The sequence below is a fragment of the Fonsecaea nubica genome, assembly GCF_001646965.1.
Source record: "Fonsecaea nubica strain CBS 269.64 chromosome Unknown Scaff19, whole genome shotgun sequence".
Taxonomy (NCBI): Eukaryota; Fungi; Ascomycota; class Eurotiomycetes; order Chaetothyriales; family Herpotrichiellaceae; genus Fonsecaea; species Fonsecaea nubica.
The window spans coordinates 353,797-370,053 of record NW_019173692.1 but is presented as its reverse complement, the minus strand read 5'-3'; the positions used below and the strand labels follow the sequence as shown (position 1 = coordinate 370,053).

The window sequence follows — 16,257 nt, the reverse complement described above, 5'->3', positions numbered from 1 at the left end:
CATTGATCCACAGCAAACGGTGGTCGCACCACTGACCATCTGTGGTAACGTCCTTCCCAGGGTTAAACTACGAGGCTAAATATACACGACTGCTTCAGAAAACCCGTTTTTGACCCCCAACCTTTCCCTCCAAAATGATATCGAATAGGTCAATCAGTAGTAGTATGTCTCATCGGGTGTGCGACCACGAATGTAAGCTGGCTCGCTTCCACGGACGTAGATATCCTCGAAAAGAATCTTTTCCGTCGGGTCTGGAGGTGGCATCTTTTCGGCCTCCGCAACCTCTACATCAACGTCCTCTCGCGCCTTTTTGTCAATCTGCTTGAGCTCATCTTCTGTGCACACTCCCCAGTCCAGGATCTTCTGCTTGAGCCCTGCAATGGGGTCATTGGTTGATCGCATCCGTTGAATTTCCTCTCTGGTTCGGTAGGTTGTACCGGGGTCTGACATGGAATGGCCACCATATCGGTACGTGACATATTCGAACACCAATGGTCCCTTGTCACTGGCGGTGTATTCCTTGCCGTACTGAACGGCGGCCTTGACGGCGAGAACGTCCATTGCATTAATCTTCAGACCAGGGATGTATTGTCCTCGCTTGTAGTACTCGGTCAAAGCGGACGATCGAGCAGCCGAGGTACCCATACCGTATTTGTTGTTCTCGCAGCCAAACAAAACGGGAAGGTTCCACAGCTTGGCCATGTTGAAAGCCTCAAAGACTTGACCCTGGTTGGAAGCGCCGTCTCCGTATAGAGTGATGGTAGCGGTCTTACTGCCAGTGTACTGGTGCGCAAAGGCGATACCAGCACCAACAGGGACTTGGGCTCCAACAATTCCATTACCGCCGTAGAAATTTGGAGCGAACATGTGCATCGAACCTCCTTTCCCATAGGCGATGCCCTCTCGTCGCCCGAGGAGTTCACCAATGATGGATTTGACGGTGCCACCACGCATGAGCGCAAAGCCGTGGCATCGGTAGGCCGTGATGATAGCATCCTGGCGGGTGATTGCGTGTTCGATACCCACAGCAACGGCTTCCTGACCGGTGGACAAGTGGCAGAATCCTCGAATCTTCTTCTCCTTGTACAGTCTATCGGCCGCCATTTCCATACGACTATTGCGAGTGTCAGAAGGTGTATTTGCAGCATTTGCCGCTCACATCCAACTCACCGTATTGCCACCATGTCATAGTACATCTGTTTCAGCTCCTTTTTCGTGGTGTCAAGTGTGTATGAGGGAGGATCGAGGTTGTAGGTTTCGAAACTCTCGTCGGAGAGCTTGACTGGGAAGGGTTTATCATCTTCCTGCAGAGGGATTGTCAGTGTCTCCTCGGACACAAATGAAACCGAAGAGGGAGAGGGTGCGCCTTGCCTCCGGGACATCGTCCTTTTCTGCGTGAGAGCTCGCGGCGTCAGTGGTGACGCTTCGTCGAGCAAGCTGGTAGGCTTGTCTCTTTGGCAGCGACTGCAGGCCGAAGCCTCTTAGACAGGCTCTTGACAGCATCTCTGAATGGGTGAAAGGAGAGAAGAAGAGATGCAACGAATTCAATGGGGGCGCCGATGAAGAGAAGTGGATGGGAGTTCTGCTTAGCTGGTTGCTCGTATGTTGGGAGACCGAAAGGAGCGCTAGTGTCATCCAGCGGACCTCAAAAAAGCCAAAAATTGGGATTCCGTCGCCGACGCCCAAATGGCCCCGGTGTTGCTGCTGCTGCTTTAACGATTCACCAAATGCCTCGAGACCGTCACAATCAACACATGCTATACCGGATAATAAGAACTTGCAAGTGGGAGACTCATATTACCAATTGCTGCGCCTAGTAATGGAATTCCTGCCTGTGTTGCACCTATCCCGATGCCTCGAATCTCAATGCCATATCTGTAAGAATGCTTCCTCAAAGCGACGAGGGTATCACAGTCGCAAACAGTGTTCCCTCAACGCGTTTCCACCACCCCGCCCAACGTTGATCAACTTTCAGTAGTAAAGGTTCATGGTCAATGTCACGACGTTTCTCATTGTGCTCATGCAGACAAATGATATGTCTCTCATCCCCGGTCGGCTTAATATGCACCTCCAGGGCCTACCAATCCAGGCTGAGCACCGTACCCCCCAGAAACTCCGCCCTGATGTCCCAGCTGTCCGGGTTGCTGCATTGTTGAGCTAACATGACTCCTACCGTGTCCGGCGTAGTTTGGCAGATCCGAAAACCACGGATGCCTGAGGGCGTCTTGTGCGCTGATTCTATTCTCTGGTCTGAGCTGCAGCAACTTCCCCAGCAGATCAAGGCCTAACTGATCAATCTGCGGCAAGAGAATTGCCAACGATTGCGTGGCGTAAGATGGAAAGTTGCTCTTGTACTCGGGGAGCTGGGAGATGCCAGGCCAGGTGCGCTCTGACGGCGTGCCCATCAGCCTGAATATCTTTTGTAGTTGGTCCTCATTCGTCGTCCCTGGAAACAAAGGTCGGCCAGTGTACATCTCGGCCATGATGCAGCCCGCAGACCAGATGTCGATGCTCGTGTTATAAGTCCTCGACCCCAAAAGCACGTCTGGTGCTCTGTACCACAGTGTGACCACCTCATTGGAAAAGGTATTCACTGGGATTCCAAATGCTCTTGCCAGGCCGAAATCCGCCAGCTTCAATTGGCCTTTCGTGTTTATCAACAGGTTTTGGGGCTTCAGGTCGCGATGTAGGACTCGGTTCTCGTGGCAGAATGCAGTGCCTCGGAGTAGATCTTGCATGAATCTCTTGATGGTGACATGGTCGAGTTGGCCCCTATCCCCTCGCGCGTCCATATACTTTTTCAGGTCCTTGTCCATATATTCGAAGACCAGCATGAGCTTGTTCTCGGTGTGTATGACGTCGTGCAGCGTGACAATGTTTTCATGTTTGAGCTCCTTCATCAAACTGATTTCTCGGATCGCTGTCGACGGCGTGCCTTCTTCGGAGTCAAGGTGGATTTCTTTGAGGGCAACGAGTTCACCCGTCTGTCGGTTTCGCCCCTTGTAGACGGTGGCGTAGGTTCCCTCACCCAGCTGAGGTTTTGAGTCAGCAAGGGCGACTTCCTTCTGGGTGGTCTGGGACTGGTCAACGTACCTTTTCCAGCTGTTGGAATGAACTAGGGTGCCTCCGATCCATATCTGTGTGCAGTGGTCGGTCTGGTTGGGTTACTCGTCTGAAAGGCGGGGTACCGCCAGGGAACAAAAGTGAGGCTGGCGAGATGACTCGTTCGGCGAGCTGTTGCGCAGTGAGCCTCTGAGGTTGTTGGTGGGTTCTCTGCTGAGTGGAAGCCTGTGACTGGGTTTGGGAATGGGGTGTCGATGCTGTCGAAGAGACTGAAGTACGATGAGGAATAGATGTGGAACGAGAAGACATGACAAGGAAACGGGGAACCCAGGGCAGGCCCAGAAAATGAGAGGCAGCGCCTTTAGGATTTTACTGGTATTGGTTCTCGCCAGCGACGATCCTCAGTCTCGCCTCTACGCATCAGGCCAAACTCCAGTAAAACGCAAATCATTTGCCACGAGCGGCTAGAAGGAGTATGCCAGGGATATCGGTGCCTGGCTATGGGTTACACATCGGGGACAACTGGCTCTACTGCTGCAGAGGAAAAGCAAAAAAAAACCTCTTCTTTGTCCGCAGACCCTGCAAGATCCGGGCGCCTGTCATGCCCCGCCATTCGCCTGTTGCTTCGTCCAGTCCAGGCATTTGTAACTGGCCAAACCCGTTTTCCCCTTGCTCTTGCCTCTGTCCAGTGACTAGCCAAAACTGCGCGCACCGCACACCGCACAACGCACAAAAGATTGAGAACTCAATTACCTCGGCGCTTCCGTTTTGCTATGTATAGACATGCACATAGCCGCCCTGTTTCAGCCTCGTACGCTTGTCATCGATGGACAAGCAAACAAGCTACGGCACAAGTTCACTACAAGACAAGCACACAGATTCACATGCAGGTGGGTATTTGTAGGATTATGACATACTTATTATGTCTACATTATAACTCTGTCAAGAGAGCGCCGACCAGCGGCCTAGCCCCCCGGACATTCATCATCTATTTCCGCTGGCTCGCGCCAATATGGACTCTTTAGTCGGCACTGTAGCCGTTACACGCTGAATCCTTTAAATGCAATGAGATTGCAGACCTCCGCTTATAACAAGTTGTCGAATCGCTCGAAAAATAAACAAGTAGTCGTGAAGTTGCTGACGGTATCTGTGAGAGGGGTATCATCGAAACAAATCATTCATATGCAACTCTCTTTTCAGTGTCATTTCGTGGGCAAGTCGTCTCGTGCACTGTACTTCGTTCGTAACGCCGCCAGGGCAACTATAGTGTGGAATAAATCAACGTGGTGTCTAGCTCGTTCCAAATCATGCCGTGCGTGGATTGCTGAGTGATGGCGGATGCTGTGTCTTCCCCCCTGCTGTGACCAGCGTTGGGACCACTGGCTCACTCATTGTTCGCCGACGTGACGATTCGACGGTTGGTCGTTGAGCATATGCAATGAGCATCTTGAAGCTCGATCCCCGACCTTTACATTCCGCCAGGACATTTCTGTCGGCGAATATGCTTCTGGCGAGGTTGCCATCGCTAATGACGCTGGCTTCAAAACAATGCTGCCACCATGTTCGTGCTGTCCTCGACACGATCTTTCCGATACGAAGATCCGCATTGTCTGAGCGATCGGAAAGAAGGTCGTTCAGAGAGAGGTTGGCACCTCTGCGACCTTGGCCGAATGTCATTCGCGGAGACGCATCTCCCGGACGTGTGTCACCAGATCCTCGCTTTGGTAGCCCGTCCGAGCCTCGACTTGAGCGCGATGACGACGACGAATCGGAAGATCCTGAAGGACGCCCTGCGACAGGTACTCCTACTACGCAGCGGCTGATATTTGTGAAACGCCGTGAGCCTAACACGCTCTGGACATTGTCGATGATTGGTCGCAGGCTGATCTGTTTATCTGCCGTCGTCATTCGATACTTGAGCTCTCGGACAGCCCTCCGAGTCTGCACGCCCATGTTGACAATGTCAAGATCCAGCAGCATTAGTTCCAGATAGCCGCCTGGTTCTAATACCCGCCTGCATTCAGAAACAATGTTCTTCATCTTTGCTTCGGCCATTGCGGGAGGAAAGCGGAGGACCACCACGGAGAAGAAATCCTGTGGGAAAGGAAACTTTTCGTAGAAACTCGGGATTTCGGCTCGTCGATGATTGTCTGGTGCATGCTGGGTCGCTTTCGAAGTCTTCATTCCTTTGGGTGTAACCTTCTCTTTGAGATCGTGGACATATGCCTTTTGCGCTTCATAAGTCACTGCACAATATATTGACCAATCTTCGTTGCCTAGACCGTCAATGACAAGGATGTGACGCTCTGGAGACTTCAGGATATCATCATGAGCAGGCGAGAATAGAACTCGTCCAAATGATAACCACTTTGACACCATGAGCGATGCGTAGTGCAGCTCTGACTGTGCGGCTGGGTCCTTGCCTCGTTCAACAACATCCAAACGAGCAACGTTCTCTTGGTGAGATGATTCCGGGGCCAGCTCAGGTGCACTGATTGTTGCCGTCAGACGCTCGAGAGAGGGATTTGCCGTAGAGGTGCTCAAGCGCTCCGAGACTTTGGTGCTGTGTCTTGAATGATTTTCGTACTCGCTTAGTATATCGCGAATTGAGAAAGGTGATACAGGGTCGCTTGAATGATGCAATGCCGAGACGATTCTGGACCGGCGCAATCGAATATCCTCCCCTACGACGCGTTCAGGCATTGTTGGTGGTGGAAAGACTACTGGAGGGGTAGCTGATGTCGCCAGAGTCTGTGAGTAGACGGGTCTTCTCATGCCAGGAACGGGAAATTCTGCTAAGATAGGATCGGATCGTTCGTCCTCGGGGTGTTGGTCCAACGGGGTCGGCCTCGGAAGAGACTCGAGATCCACCAGTCCTGGTTTACCTCGCCGTGCCAGAGCCTTTACACTTCTTCTGCTTCGAGAAGGTGACATGACATGGTCAATGAAATCGTCGTATTCATTCCAGACATCATCAAGGCCGGGGCTGCTAGTTGGATAGACATCTTGAGCGGCAATAGGTCTTCCAGAAATGCCACCAGCAGGTATACTTGGAATCAATGGTGGTCCAAGCATACTTAAAACTCCCTCGGAGCTGCTGGATGCAGAGACTTCTGATGGTTGCCTCGATGGGAATCTCAGGAACTCCGTCTCTCCTAACACTGGTGCACTAGGAAGTCTGGTGGCTTCATCCACTGCAGCGAATGGTCTACTTGGTAGCACATCCGTGCTGATCTGGAGTGGTATAGATAGTAGGGGGTTAAAGGGTTCCGACCGATTGAATGGACTCTCAGAGGGAGGGTCCCTGACAAATGGTTGAGAAAAGGAGGCGCGACTCGGTTTGTGCTGCCTCTCGTTCCTCGGTACAACGGGTGGGATCCTTCCAACTCGGATCAGGCGCGGTTGTTTCTGTGGCGGCTCTTCTGTTTGAATCGAAACGTTCTCAGCCTGACTCCGCTGTGGCACTGCTGGTGGCGACCTCGAAAACGTTTGCGGGGACGACATTTGCGCAGTTCGGGAAAAGGTGTTGTCCTCATGTATGGATGTTTGCGGTTCATCTTCTGCAAAGTCTGCCTCGTAACCGCCGATCAATGGACTTACCATTGGTGAATCAACGACCTGCGCAAGGTAGTCGCCAATATACTCAGGTGGGTTGACTTCACTCTCAGAATCCATCATGGCATAGTACGGCATAGGCCGAGAGACAGGAATAGCGGATATGCTGACTGGCATCTCCTCGGGCGAAGATGAAATTGCGCCGACACGTCTCACGGGTTCTGGTTCGGTTCCTCTTTTTCGAAAGATATTCCACCGAAGCTTCCTAGTCTTCTTATCCTTCGATTTCTGGAGTCCGGTATCGCCTCGGCTGGGATCAGTCGTTGTGCTAGGTGTCGAGGTTGGGAAAGCTGAAGAACGACTGTCGTCTTGGCTGTTGATATACAATGGCGCCGAAAGTCCTTCGGTACGAATGGATGTTGGGAGATTGAAACTCTCTGGATCATTGCCAAAGCGTTGTGATCGCCGCAGTGCCAGTGTAGGAACACTATTCTGGCTCGATAGCCGGTCCTGAGCTCTCTGCGGACTGTCTTCGACTGACTGTCGACCAATAGACGTCTGTGACTGCGATGCGGTTCCCCATGTCTCCACAACATTAGCAGGTGGAGCAGAAGAGCTCTCGTATGCGTCAAGTCGAGTTCCCGATATGCTCTTCATACTACTGCCAGAGCCACCGATGATAGGGATGGGTTTCATTCGACTCGCTGCAAAGTCGTCCAGATCGGATTGGCTGCTTCGATTGTGGCGACTGCTACTGCGGCTCTCCTTGCCCTTGGAGGAGAAAAGAGGAATCCTTCTAGTGCTGCTCACGGACCTTTCACTTTCGCTTCCTCTGGCTGAATTGCTCTCTTCAGATGTCTTGCGGCCCCTTCTTCCATATTTTCCGTATCCTTCGTGGCCTGTCCCAGCAGCAGGCCCTCTGCGTTGCAGCTTGCGGGGGGATTTTTCGACTTCGATGGCAGGAGACTTGGTTCGGCGACCAAACAGTCCGAAGCGAGAGAATTTGCCTGTGCGACCTGTTGAGCTTTGCGTTGCTAAGTCCGGATCCGGAGGGGTCTTTGGACGACCTTCCATTGCCGCGGCCATCTCCTGTATTCTAGGAAACTCAGTCGGCCGAGATTGAGTCTCGAGATTCTGTTGTGTTACATCTGGATGTCGGCGTGTGGAAGGTGCGCGATTTCTCTGATCACCGAAGATGTCTACACCTTGGCGGTTTTCGCTGCGCGGCTTGTCATGTAAAGACTGCTGGAGATTGGCATGAGCATGGACAATCGGGCGGTGCTGGAGGGATTGCCCAACATTTACCCGGTCTGGGTAGCCTCGAGCTGCCAAAGGGCTGCGTTCTAAATCGGACAAGGAACGTGTAGGCTCCTGGTCCGGTCTCCCACGTTGCTTGTCGCTTTTGCTGCTGCTCCTACTTAGTGAATGTTTCGCGGACGAAGACCTTGGAGGTGGGGTAGGGGCTGGCGTGTTCAGGGGTGTTCTCTTCCTGCCGGACGACTTCACAGAGTCCTTTGAACTTGCCAGCCATTCACTTGCGACCGGTGGAGGAAGAGACTCTGGGAGAGCCGGCATCTTGGGAGGTTTTTCGCGCTTAGCAGCAGGAAACGGGACTGTCTGAGACCGCTTTGCAGGACCTGTCACGGGAACTTGCTGCACAATACCAGGAGATGCTGAAGACCAGGATGTAGGGGTTGTCGTTGTGGTGGACACACTCCATGGACTCGGAGAATTGGAAAATCGAGTTGATGGACTGCTAATCGAGCTTGCAGATTTATTGAAGGCTTGTTGTTGTCTTGTTGACGAAGCTGCAAGAGCTTGCAACTCTGGTATTAATCGAGGTGGCAGTTCGCCTGCGCGAACAGATGAGTTCGCTCTCGGCATCACTACGCCAAAGATCGCATCCTGATCAACATCCAAAGAGGATTGGACATCACTCAAGAGACCTGGTGGGTAAGCCACTCTCCTGTTACCAGAGGCGTCGTCTTCCCATCGTGATCCCGGGTACGATTCCATGAGCAAAGGAACCTCCTGCGACATTGAATCCGATCGTGTAGTCGGCCTGCTCATTCCAACAGAGGCGCTGGTGTTCTTGAGAGTGGCAACAGAGCGCTGTGAAGGATTTCTTGTTGCTGGTCGTGGGATGGCTGTTGGTCTTTGACGAGGCTTTTCACTAGGACTCGCCGGAGACTCATTTGTAGGAGGGGAGCGCGAAGCTGGGCGTGTGTTCGTGGCTGATCGTGTCAAGTCGGGTTGACCGCCCCCATGACGAGAACTAGGTGTTCTGGTGGTTCGTGGCACGGTAGCATCTCTGGTTCTGGAAACACCATATTGGGTGTCATACGTTGGATTTCTGTGTGACATATCCTGTATCGATTGGGAACCTCCTGGCCGGCCTCCCTGATTGCACACAATGATGCTGAGCACGTTTGACTCATTCCGTTCCCATCAACTATCAAGATCAGGCATTGAACCGGCACGTTTTCGTAGGTGTCTAGGCGCGGCGTAAGAGCAGATCTTCTTGTCGGAGGTATACCGACGGAGTAGGAGGAACTCAAAGGTGGATTTCGTCGATAATTCCTTTCAGAATGACTCAAAGCATATGTCGCACAAGCCTTTCATACCCGAGACAGTGTGATAAATGCTCAGAGTCTTGTTAAGTGGCCGCACGGGAATAGGATAGAAGTGGGAATCTTGATCGATAGGATGCGCCACAGAGGCCTGTATAGCATGATCGGCCACGCCGAGGGCAAAAAATAGTAGCCACAAATGCAGCACGTGATACGGCAGACGATGATCCTGGTGCTGTTCACACAAGAGGACGCGTGTACTATGTACAAGTAGAAGTCCAGTGAGAAGGGTAAGAGAATGGAAATCGGAATGGGAGGCAAGGTCCTTTTTCTTGGATGATAAACGGCCCGAGAGGGAAAACGGCAGCATGAGACCAGGCGGATCTTACAAGCATCTTGTAACGACAGAGAAAGCGGCACAAGCGAATTGAGTTAGTTGGGGCACAAAACGAAAGGACGCTGGCCCAGCGTTAAAGGGACGCTCGCTCGCTCCAGATGGCTGATGCTGATGGCTTGCTTCATGATCAGAGGGATTTTCCACCATGCACGGCCTTCCAAGCTATCCAACGGGGCGGGGTGGCCCACCAACTGGACCGCGGGTAACTCGTGTCCATCACCTAGAGTCAACTGTGTTCTGGTTGTAAGGCGTCAAGAGACCTTGGGGCTGTCCAAGTCCAAGGCCATCTTTTGCTCCTGATAGGTCTTATATCTGGGACGGGTCTCCATCATGGGTCCTCCCGCACAGTCTTGGAGAAGCCGGTCCAGGGTTGCGGCTGACATGCCTGGGCAAATACGATCAAACGCACTCTAGGCCTCGTGGGGAAACCGTCCCAGGAGTCAAACCCGGAAAAACGACTTGAGACTGTGTACCTCGTATGTACCGATCAAATGGACGAGCAGGCATGCGCAAGCGTGACTCGCTAGATGTCGTGCGTGGTGCTTTGACGAGGTCATGTGCATTGGTATGACGACCAATGGATAGCCGCATCATAGGCAGAATTCAAGGTTCCGGCAGGCGAGGCCGATGCCAGGCTGTCATCAAGGTCGCGAAGTGGGAGTTCTAGAGGTCTATCATGTGGCGACGCTTGGATCTGCGCCAGTCGAGAATTGACTGCTTGGAAGCAGCTCACAAGTGACTGGTGACCTCGTATTGCACAATGGAGTAAAATCTGATCCAACAGGGGAGAAGTACCTTTGCTGAAATCAGCAAAGAGGCCGGTGGGCAAAAGTTGCGAAAAGGATGAGAACCAGTTGACGGGGTTTGAGAGTCGAAGAGCAGCCACGAAAGTGGGGGTGACGCATACTCGTACCAGTAGGTACCGACGGACAAAGCCGAGCCATTGGGGCGGCCACTTGGGGGGTCTTGCTACGGGTGGTGGCGACACTGCGGGCTGAATGAGCTACTTCCGTAGGTGCCCAGCTAGCCTTCTGCATAGCCCATTAGCCCTAAGTCATGTCTCTCTCTGTGCTCTGGATAGGTGCGCCGTCTCCCCCACTGTGCCGAGGCTCGGGCCACTGCCAGAGCCCCGTCCGTGCTGGAGAGCGCACCGTCGTTTTCGTCTTGTCCTCTGATATTGCGAAGGCTTGCTTGAACGGCTTTTCTATGCCAGAACAAGCCTCTGATTACGACAATCTGCTCTTCCCAAGAAAAAAGCCTCAAACACTCAGGTCGGGTGAGGTATTGACGAGACTGACTTACGCCTCGTACTGTCAAGTAAAGCCTTGGACCTTCCGTGTGCGCCCCATTACGATTGACCCAGACTCGTACGACTTTGTGCAAGACTCAATCCTCGTAATGGCGAATGCGGTCAAGGACAATGTCACCACCACGGAAGACGACGGCAACGTGCCTGATCTTTACCACACTGCTGTTGATCTTCCAACACCACATGAAACGCATCCGGCTTGTGTGGCAATGTGGCTGATTCGGTAATGGTTTGAGAGTATGTTCATCACTGCAACTCCTGCATGGAGTCACAGTTCTCTAACGTGTTCCTGCAGGTCAACAATGCAGCAAGCAACTCCTTTAGCGCTCTGCATGCCTTAGGACGTTGTGGATGGCGCACGCTCTACCAGCCCTGCTACTCGTCAAGCGATGGCTTACAAAATCCTCCGAACTCGAATTTTCCAGACTTCTTTTTACCCGATTCTCCCTCGCGCGTCCGCTATTTTTCTTACCTCGCGACCAATTATCATCTAGAGATGGGCAAATATCTCTGCTTGTGGCTGATCTTGAGACCCGAGACGTTTGGCAGGATATGCTCCAGAGGGATGTCTGGCGAATCCCGCCCGCGTGCCCACCACGTTCCTTGTGGAGGTTTTCATGCTTTCCGTTGGTGCAAAATCTCCGATCAAGGCCAGTGGACACGGTATTATCCCTGCCCCCTCAACTATGAGCAGGTGTATCTGATCACCTGATACGCGGGATGGAGTTGGGGTTTGGTTGGGTTGGAGACATGGCCACCTCGGTAAGGTTTTTGTGTGCCAAAGACTTCCCTTTCCTGATTCTTGAGCTTCGTGGCTTCTCAGTGGAGAGAGTGTGTGTGATCCAAAGCCCCTGAACCGATCAAGACCTATCAAGTTCAGTGCTTTTCTCTCAACATCTCCGTAAACCATCAATCCCTCCAACTCACGCCATGACGCCGCAAGGAGCTGTGTTCCCCGTCGAAGGAGGTTGTGACTGTGGGGAAGTGCGTTACTCACTACAGACAGAGCCGATGATTGTCCACTGTTGCCAGTGAGTGTCAGAACATATCAGGTCATGCGAGTTGTCCCCGGCTGAAACAGCACAGCTGTCGATGGTGTCAAAGGGAGACTGGGGCTTCCTTTGCACTCAACGCCATGATTGAAACCGACCGACTGAAACTCCTGAAGAATGAACCTGAATGGATCACCGTGCCGAGCGCAAGTGGCGCTGGGCAGAATATCGCACGTTGCCCAAGATGCAAGATTGCTGTATGGAGTGTTTACCTCGATAACACAGCCAATGTAAAGGAGGGCATCCGCATTGTTCGTGTGGGGACCTTGGACAGCCCAGACCTACTCCCGCCAAACGCTCACATCTGGGCTTCTGAGAAGCAACCATGGCTCCTTCTCTCGGATAAAGCCCCCGTATTCGATCGCGGCAGCTATACCAAGGGGGAAGTGTGGTCCAAGGGGAGTCTTGAAAGGTATCAGGCCGTAGAAGCACGCGACGGCACTACCCAATAGGACATGCCAATCATGGCCTTCAAATAAACCGATCCTCCTTTCAGACATCGATATGCCAGGTTGGGTGGCTGGCTGTTTCAAAGTTCGGAGAACTGCTAGTGGTATACATCTGATACACATCCGTAGGTTATCAATGCGTGCGCCGTCTAAGTTCGGTCAGCTTGGGACAGACACAGATATGCCTCGCTCGGCCATGCTGCAGTGGATTATGTCAATACTTTGCTAAGATGAAACAAACCAATTCCCAAACGAGTGGCCCTCAGTCACTCACCGTGCCAACCTTCGTCAAGCATCTCTTCTGACTTTGGATACCTAGCCAGCCCTTGGAAAAAGAGAAAATTGTGGTGCGTTGATGCGTTGGCAACGCTACCAGCCCGATTTGGTATGGCGGAACGTTTTGGGGTCGACTTCAGCCTTGGGCCCGCCCGCCGGGGACCGTGCCAGCTGAACCTGAGGCTGAAAACAAGGCTAAGATCTGATAATAATAATCTTGGTAGCTTCTGTTGGAGGCCAGATTCTCACAGAGCGAAACATAGTCTTTGTGCTCCGTTCTCTTTCATTGCCCAAAACGGACCACGATTGGCACGTTTTGTCCCAACCCAAATCCGCAATGAGCCACGAGGTTTCTCAAAACGGGAAGTCAGACAACGTACTACTACACCCAATACAAGATTTTCAGCGCGGGTACAGACAGGTGAGTGTTTACTTTCGGTCTAGGCCAACATGCTTGCACACCACTCCAATTGACAGATTAGAGCCAGAAAAACACTCCGTCCTGCAGGATTTCGCTCAGCCAATCCTTGATGAAACATCCTTTCCCGTCTCAACCACCACTTATCAAAAGACGTTTTGTCAAAACTATTGACGACTTCATTCTCTTGTGAATCTTTGCGGGAATGAGTCGGTCGACGTGGTCCAACCAACTCAGAGTTGATGGCTAGCGGGCCCATGGAAACATGGGACATCAGACACGCCATTCATACATCTCCAGCATTTGCTCCCGTGGCCTGCTGATAAAATCTCTCAGTCCTTGCTCGAATGACGGAGAAACGGAGGAGGATTGGTTCAGGTGAGAACGAAAAGGAGGGCTTCAGTAATGGCCGAGCAAACCACAGCTAGCACCAAAATGCCCTTCTCGTAACAAAATCAGCACCAGGATTGTGCGTGCCATTGGTGCGAGAAGAGTATCCAGCTTTGATCATGGCATCAGCTGTTCTAGCCTTTTCGCTGACCTGAAGACTGGAAGTGACATGTGCAGATGGACTTGAACAGTAGGTTGAGTGTTCCGGGGCAGGTCAGGGAAACCTATGAGTGCGAGGATGGGACTGTGCAGTTGTTGCGCCTGATTGCTGGTTGTGTGGATTTAACATGCTTTACCTAGTCGATCAGATACAAGCATGAGAGGTGGTGTTTGACAGAGAAGAGTTTGATCGCCTAGCAGTGCGGCGTTTCTGCATGACAGTCGATATCGGCCCTGTGGGATACAGAGATTTTGATTGCCCATCCTGTGATAGAGGATGTGCCCTCAAGGACTTCTGGCATATAAAATCTGACGCCCATGTCAAGCATGGTTCGAAAGGGTCATTTAATCTTCGGCATATTGCAGGCGGTCTTGGATGAGTTTAGTAACCATGGTCGCGGTAATTGTTTAAGGCCAGAGTTCCCTGTCACATGTGGACACATCAGTGGGTGCCAAAGCCCCTTGCTCTGGGACTTTGCAGGCAGGGAGCCATGACTTCTGTAGGATCTTGACAAGACGGGCAGCCTTGACCGCTCGTGAAGTATGGGCAGATGCAGCCCAATGTGTTTAGGTGGCTGTTGCTCTAGACCGGTTTAATGCTGTAGACTCCAAAATGATCCCCAGACCTTGCGAGCAGAAACAACATGAGATTGTCCGTAGACTTCGTCGGGTTAAGAATAGGGGGAAGCTGGGAGGAAACGGAAAATGACGTGGACGAACAAACATTAAAGCAGCCAGAGATGCCCGGTACCCACATTCGTCAATGGCTCGAGTGCCCAAGTGCGTCGCTCTGGTCGCCCTGCGAACGCGCTGTGCCTGGTGAACACAGTTAAAGTTCTTCAGATTTTCGGATTGATGCGTCTCATATTGATCGCTTGAGTCTCTGTTGCAAGCTCACTCATTCAACCGTTATCTGCATTGCGACCTGATCTTGCGCCTTGTTCAGCGCCAGTGGCGCGTCTCCTGTTCTTCAGACTGCTTACCGCACCGTGACCATGGTCGACTACTCTAAGAAAACGGTGGTTGAGCTGATAGAGATCCTTAAATCGCGGAGCCTGCCACATTCAGGAAAGAAGGCAGATCTTATTGCCAGGCTGAATGAAGCAGACAAAGCAGCGCAAGAAAACGGTACGTGTTCACCCATCGAGGAGGTGCCAGCTGGTGCAGTTCTCTTCTGCTGCCATTCTGCGCTTCCGTGGGCTCAATGGCGCTGCGCCGTTAGCATCTTTTGACTAACTTGCGCACAGAAACCGAGAATGCGCCTCCAGCAGAAACGTCCACCGCGCAGCCTGCACCAGCGCCAGAACCCACCACAGCCACAGCGCCAGAACCTACATCTGAGGAACCTGCAGTCGCGGAACCCGCAGCAGTAACTGAAAGTGTCGACGAGAAAGACTCTCCCTCCGCAAATACCGACACAGCGCTAGCCGACTCTACTTCCTACGCTCTGAACCTACCGCAATCAGACCTTGACTCTGAGATGGCCAAGCGTAAGGCTCGTGCTGAGAGATTCGGTACCAGCGCAGCCCCTACAAATGGTGAAACAGGAGCAGACACCGCAGATGGTGAGGCTCAGAGAGCTCTGGAACGCGCGCGACGCTTTGGAACTGGTCAGACGGCTGTGGGAAAGTTGGACGAAGCCTTACCTGAAGAGCGCGAGCGTGGTTCAAGGAAACGAGGCAGGACTGAAGAGAGTGGCGCCCTGGACGATCCTGGTCTGCGAAAGAGCTTTGGGGGCCGAGGAGGGCGAGGAGGAGGCCGTGGTGGAAGATTCCGAGGAAGAGGTGGAAGGGATAACTCACGACGGAGACCGGGAGAGAAGCCTTCTGGGATTCCTAAGCAATCAGGCGTGTTTTCTACGGATGCGGACCGTGCTGCCGCCGAGGCGAGGAAAAAGAAGTTTGCAACAGCGTCTTGAAATTTCTTTTCCTGTCACTGTTATGAAGCTCTCCTGATTGTCTTCGTCAACATGGGGTGGACGCTGGTGGCTCAACTCAGGGAAAAGGCAGCTCAGCCAGAGGACTTCTCATCATTGTATTCATACATAGGTTATGTAACGCAGAGAAAGGATCGGTGAAACTGGACGTCTCTTCACAGGGGCTCGGTGGAGGGCACACCGGCGCCGTGGTCCTATGCTACTCCCATTTCTGGAGGATATGAATGGTATTTGCATCAGAGGGAGGCAAGAGAACCAGCTTGCTTCGCAGGGTTTGGAAAATGAAAATGCCATGTTGATTTGTCTCCTCTACGGAAGAGAACACGAGTTGTCTTGGTAGATTGCCCTTCTCCATGAGGCCCTCAGAACACGCGGCTGTTCCAGTAACTCGGTCAAACTACCAGCTGAGTATCCGTTAATCACGGGAGATTGCGTTGGACTCTTGTTGCTGTGCAAGGAGATGATATCGCCTGGTGTTCTCGTAGTAGTACCTCCTCTCCCGCCGCCGAAGGACTACCAAGGACATTGGATTTGACACGTCCTCGAGCAAAAAGAGTCCTAGCGTGCATTTCACAGAAGATATTGTAGACAGGCTTGAATCAGGAGAGAATCTGACGCAAAGATACTGTTCAAGGACGTTGGCATCCGGAAAAGGTCCACTGATGATCAAATCGCTCGCATAA

The 16,257-nt window shown here is 52.4% G+C and overlaps 4 protein-coding genes across 4 annotated transcripts; 2 read left to right on the top strand and 2 right to left on the bottom strand.

The window, feature by feature from the left end:
- Positions 1-153: 153 nt before the first annotated feature.
- On the bottom strand, positions 154-3,135 carry AYO20_03940 (pyruvate dehydrogenase (acetyl-transferring) E1 component, alpha subunit; the record flags this gene model as incomplete). Its single annotated transcript, XM_022642239.1, has 4 exons — positions 154-1,114; positions 1,171-1,282; positions 2,174-3,032; positions 3,094-3,135. The coding sequence occupies 4 exons, from the start codon at positions 3,133-3,135 to the stop codon at positions 154-156; spliced, it is 1,974 nt and encodes a 657-aa protein (XP_022501896.1).
- Positions 3,136-4,368: 1,233 nt separating this feature from the next.
- On the bottom strand, positions 4,369-8,658 carry AYO20_03939 (hypothetical protein; the record flags this gene model as incomplete). The annotated part of the gene is made up of 1 exon (XM_022642238.1): positions 4,369-8,658. The coding sequence occupies one exon, from the start codon at positions 8,656-8,658 to the stop codon at positions 4,369-4,371; it is 4,290 nt and encodes a 1,429-aa protein (XP_022501895.1).
- Positions 8,659-12,029: 3,371 nt separating this feature from the next.
- AYO20_03938 (hypothetical protein) lies at positions 12,030-12,398 on the top strand (the record flags this gene model as incomplete). The annotated part of the gene is made up of 1 exon (XM_022642237.1): positions 12,030-12,398. The coding sequence occupies one exon, from the start codon at positions 12,030-12,032 to the stop codon at positions 12,396-12,398; it is 369 nt and encodes a 122-aa protein (XP_022501894.1).
- A 2,235-nt stretch (positions 12,399-14,633) lies between these two features.
- On the top strand, positions 14,634-15,556 carry AYO20_03937 (hypothetical protein; the record flags this gene model as incomplete). Its single annotated transcript, XM_022642236.1, has 2 exons — positions 14,634-14,766; positions 14,886-15,556. 2 exons carry the CDS (start codon positions 14,634-14,636, stop codon positions 15,554-15,556), a joined length of 804 nt encoding a protein of 267 aa, XP_022501893.1.
- Positions 15,557-16,257: the final 701 nt, after the last annotated feature.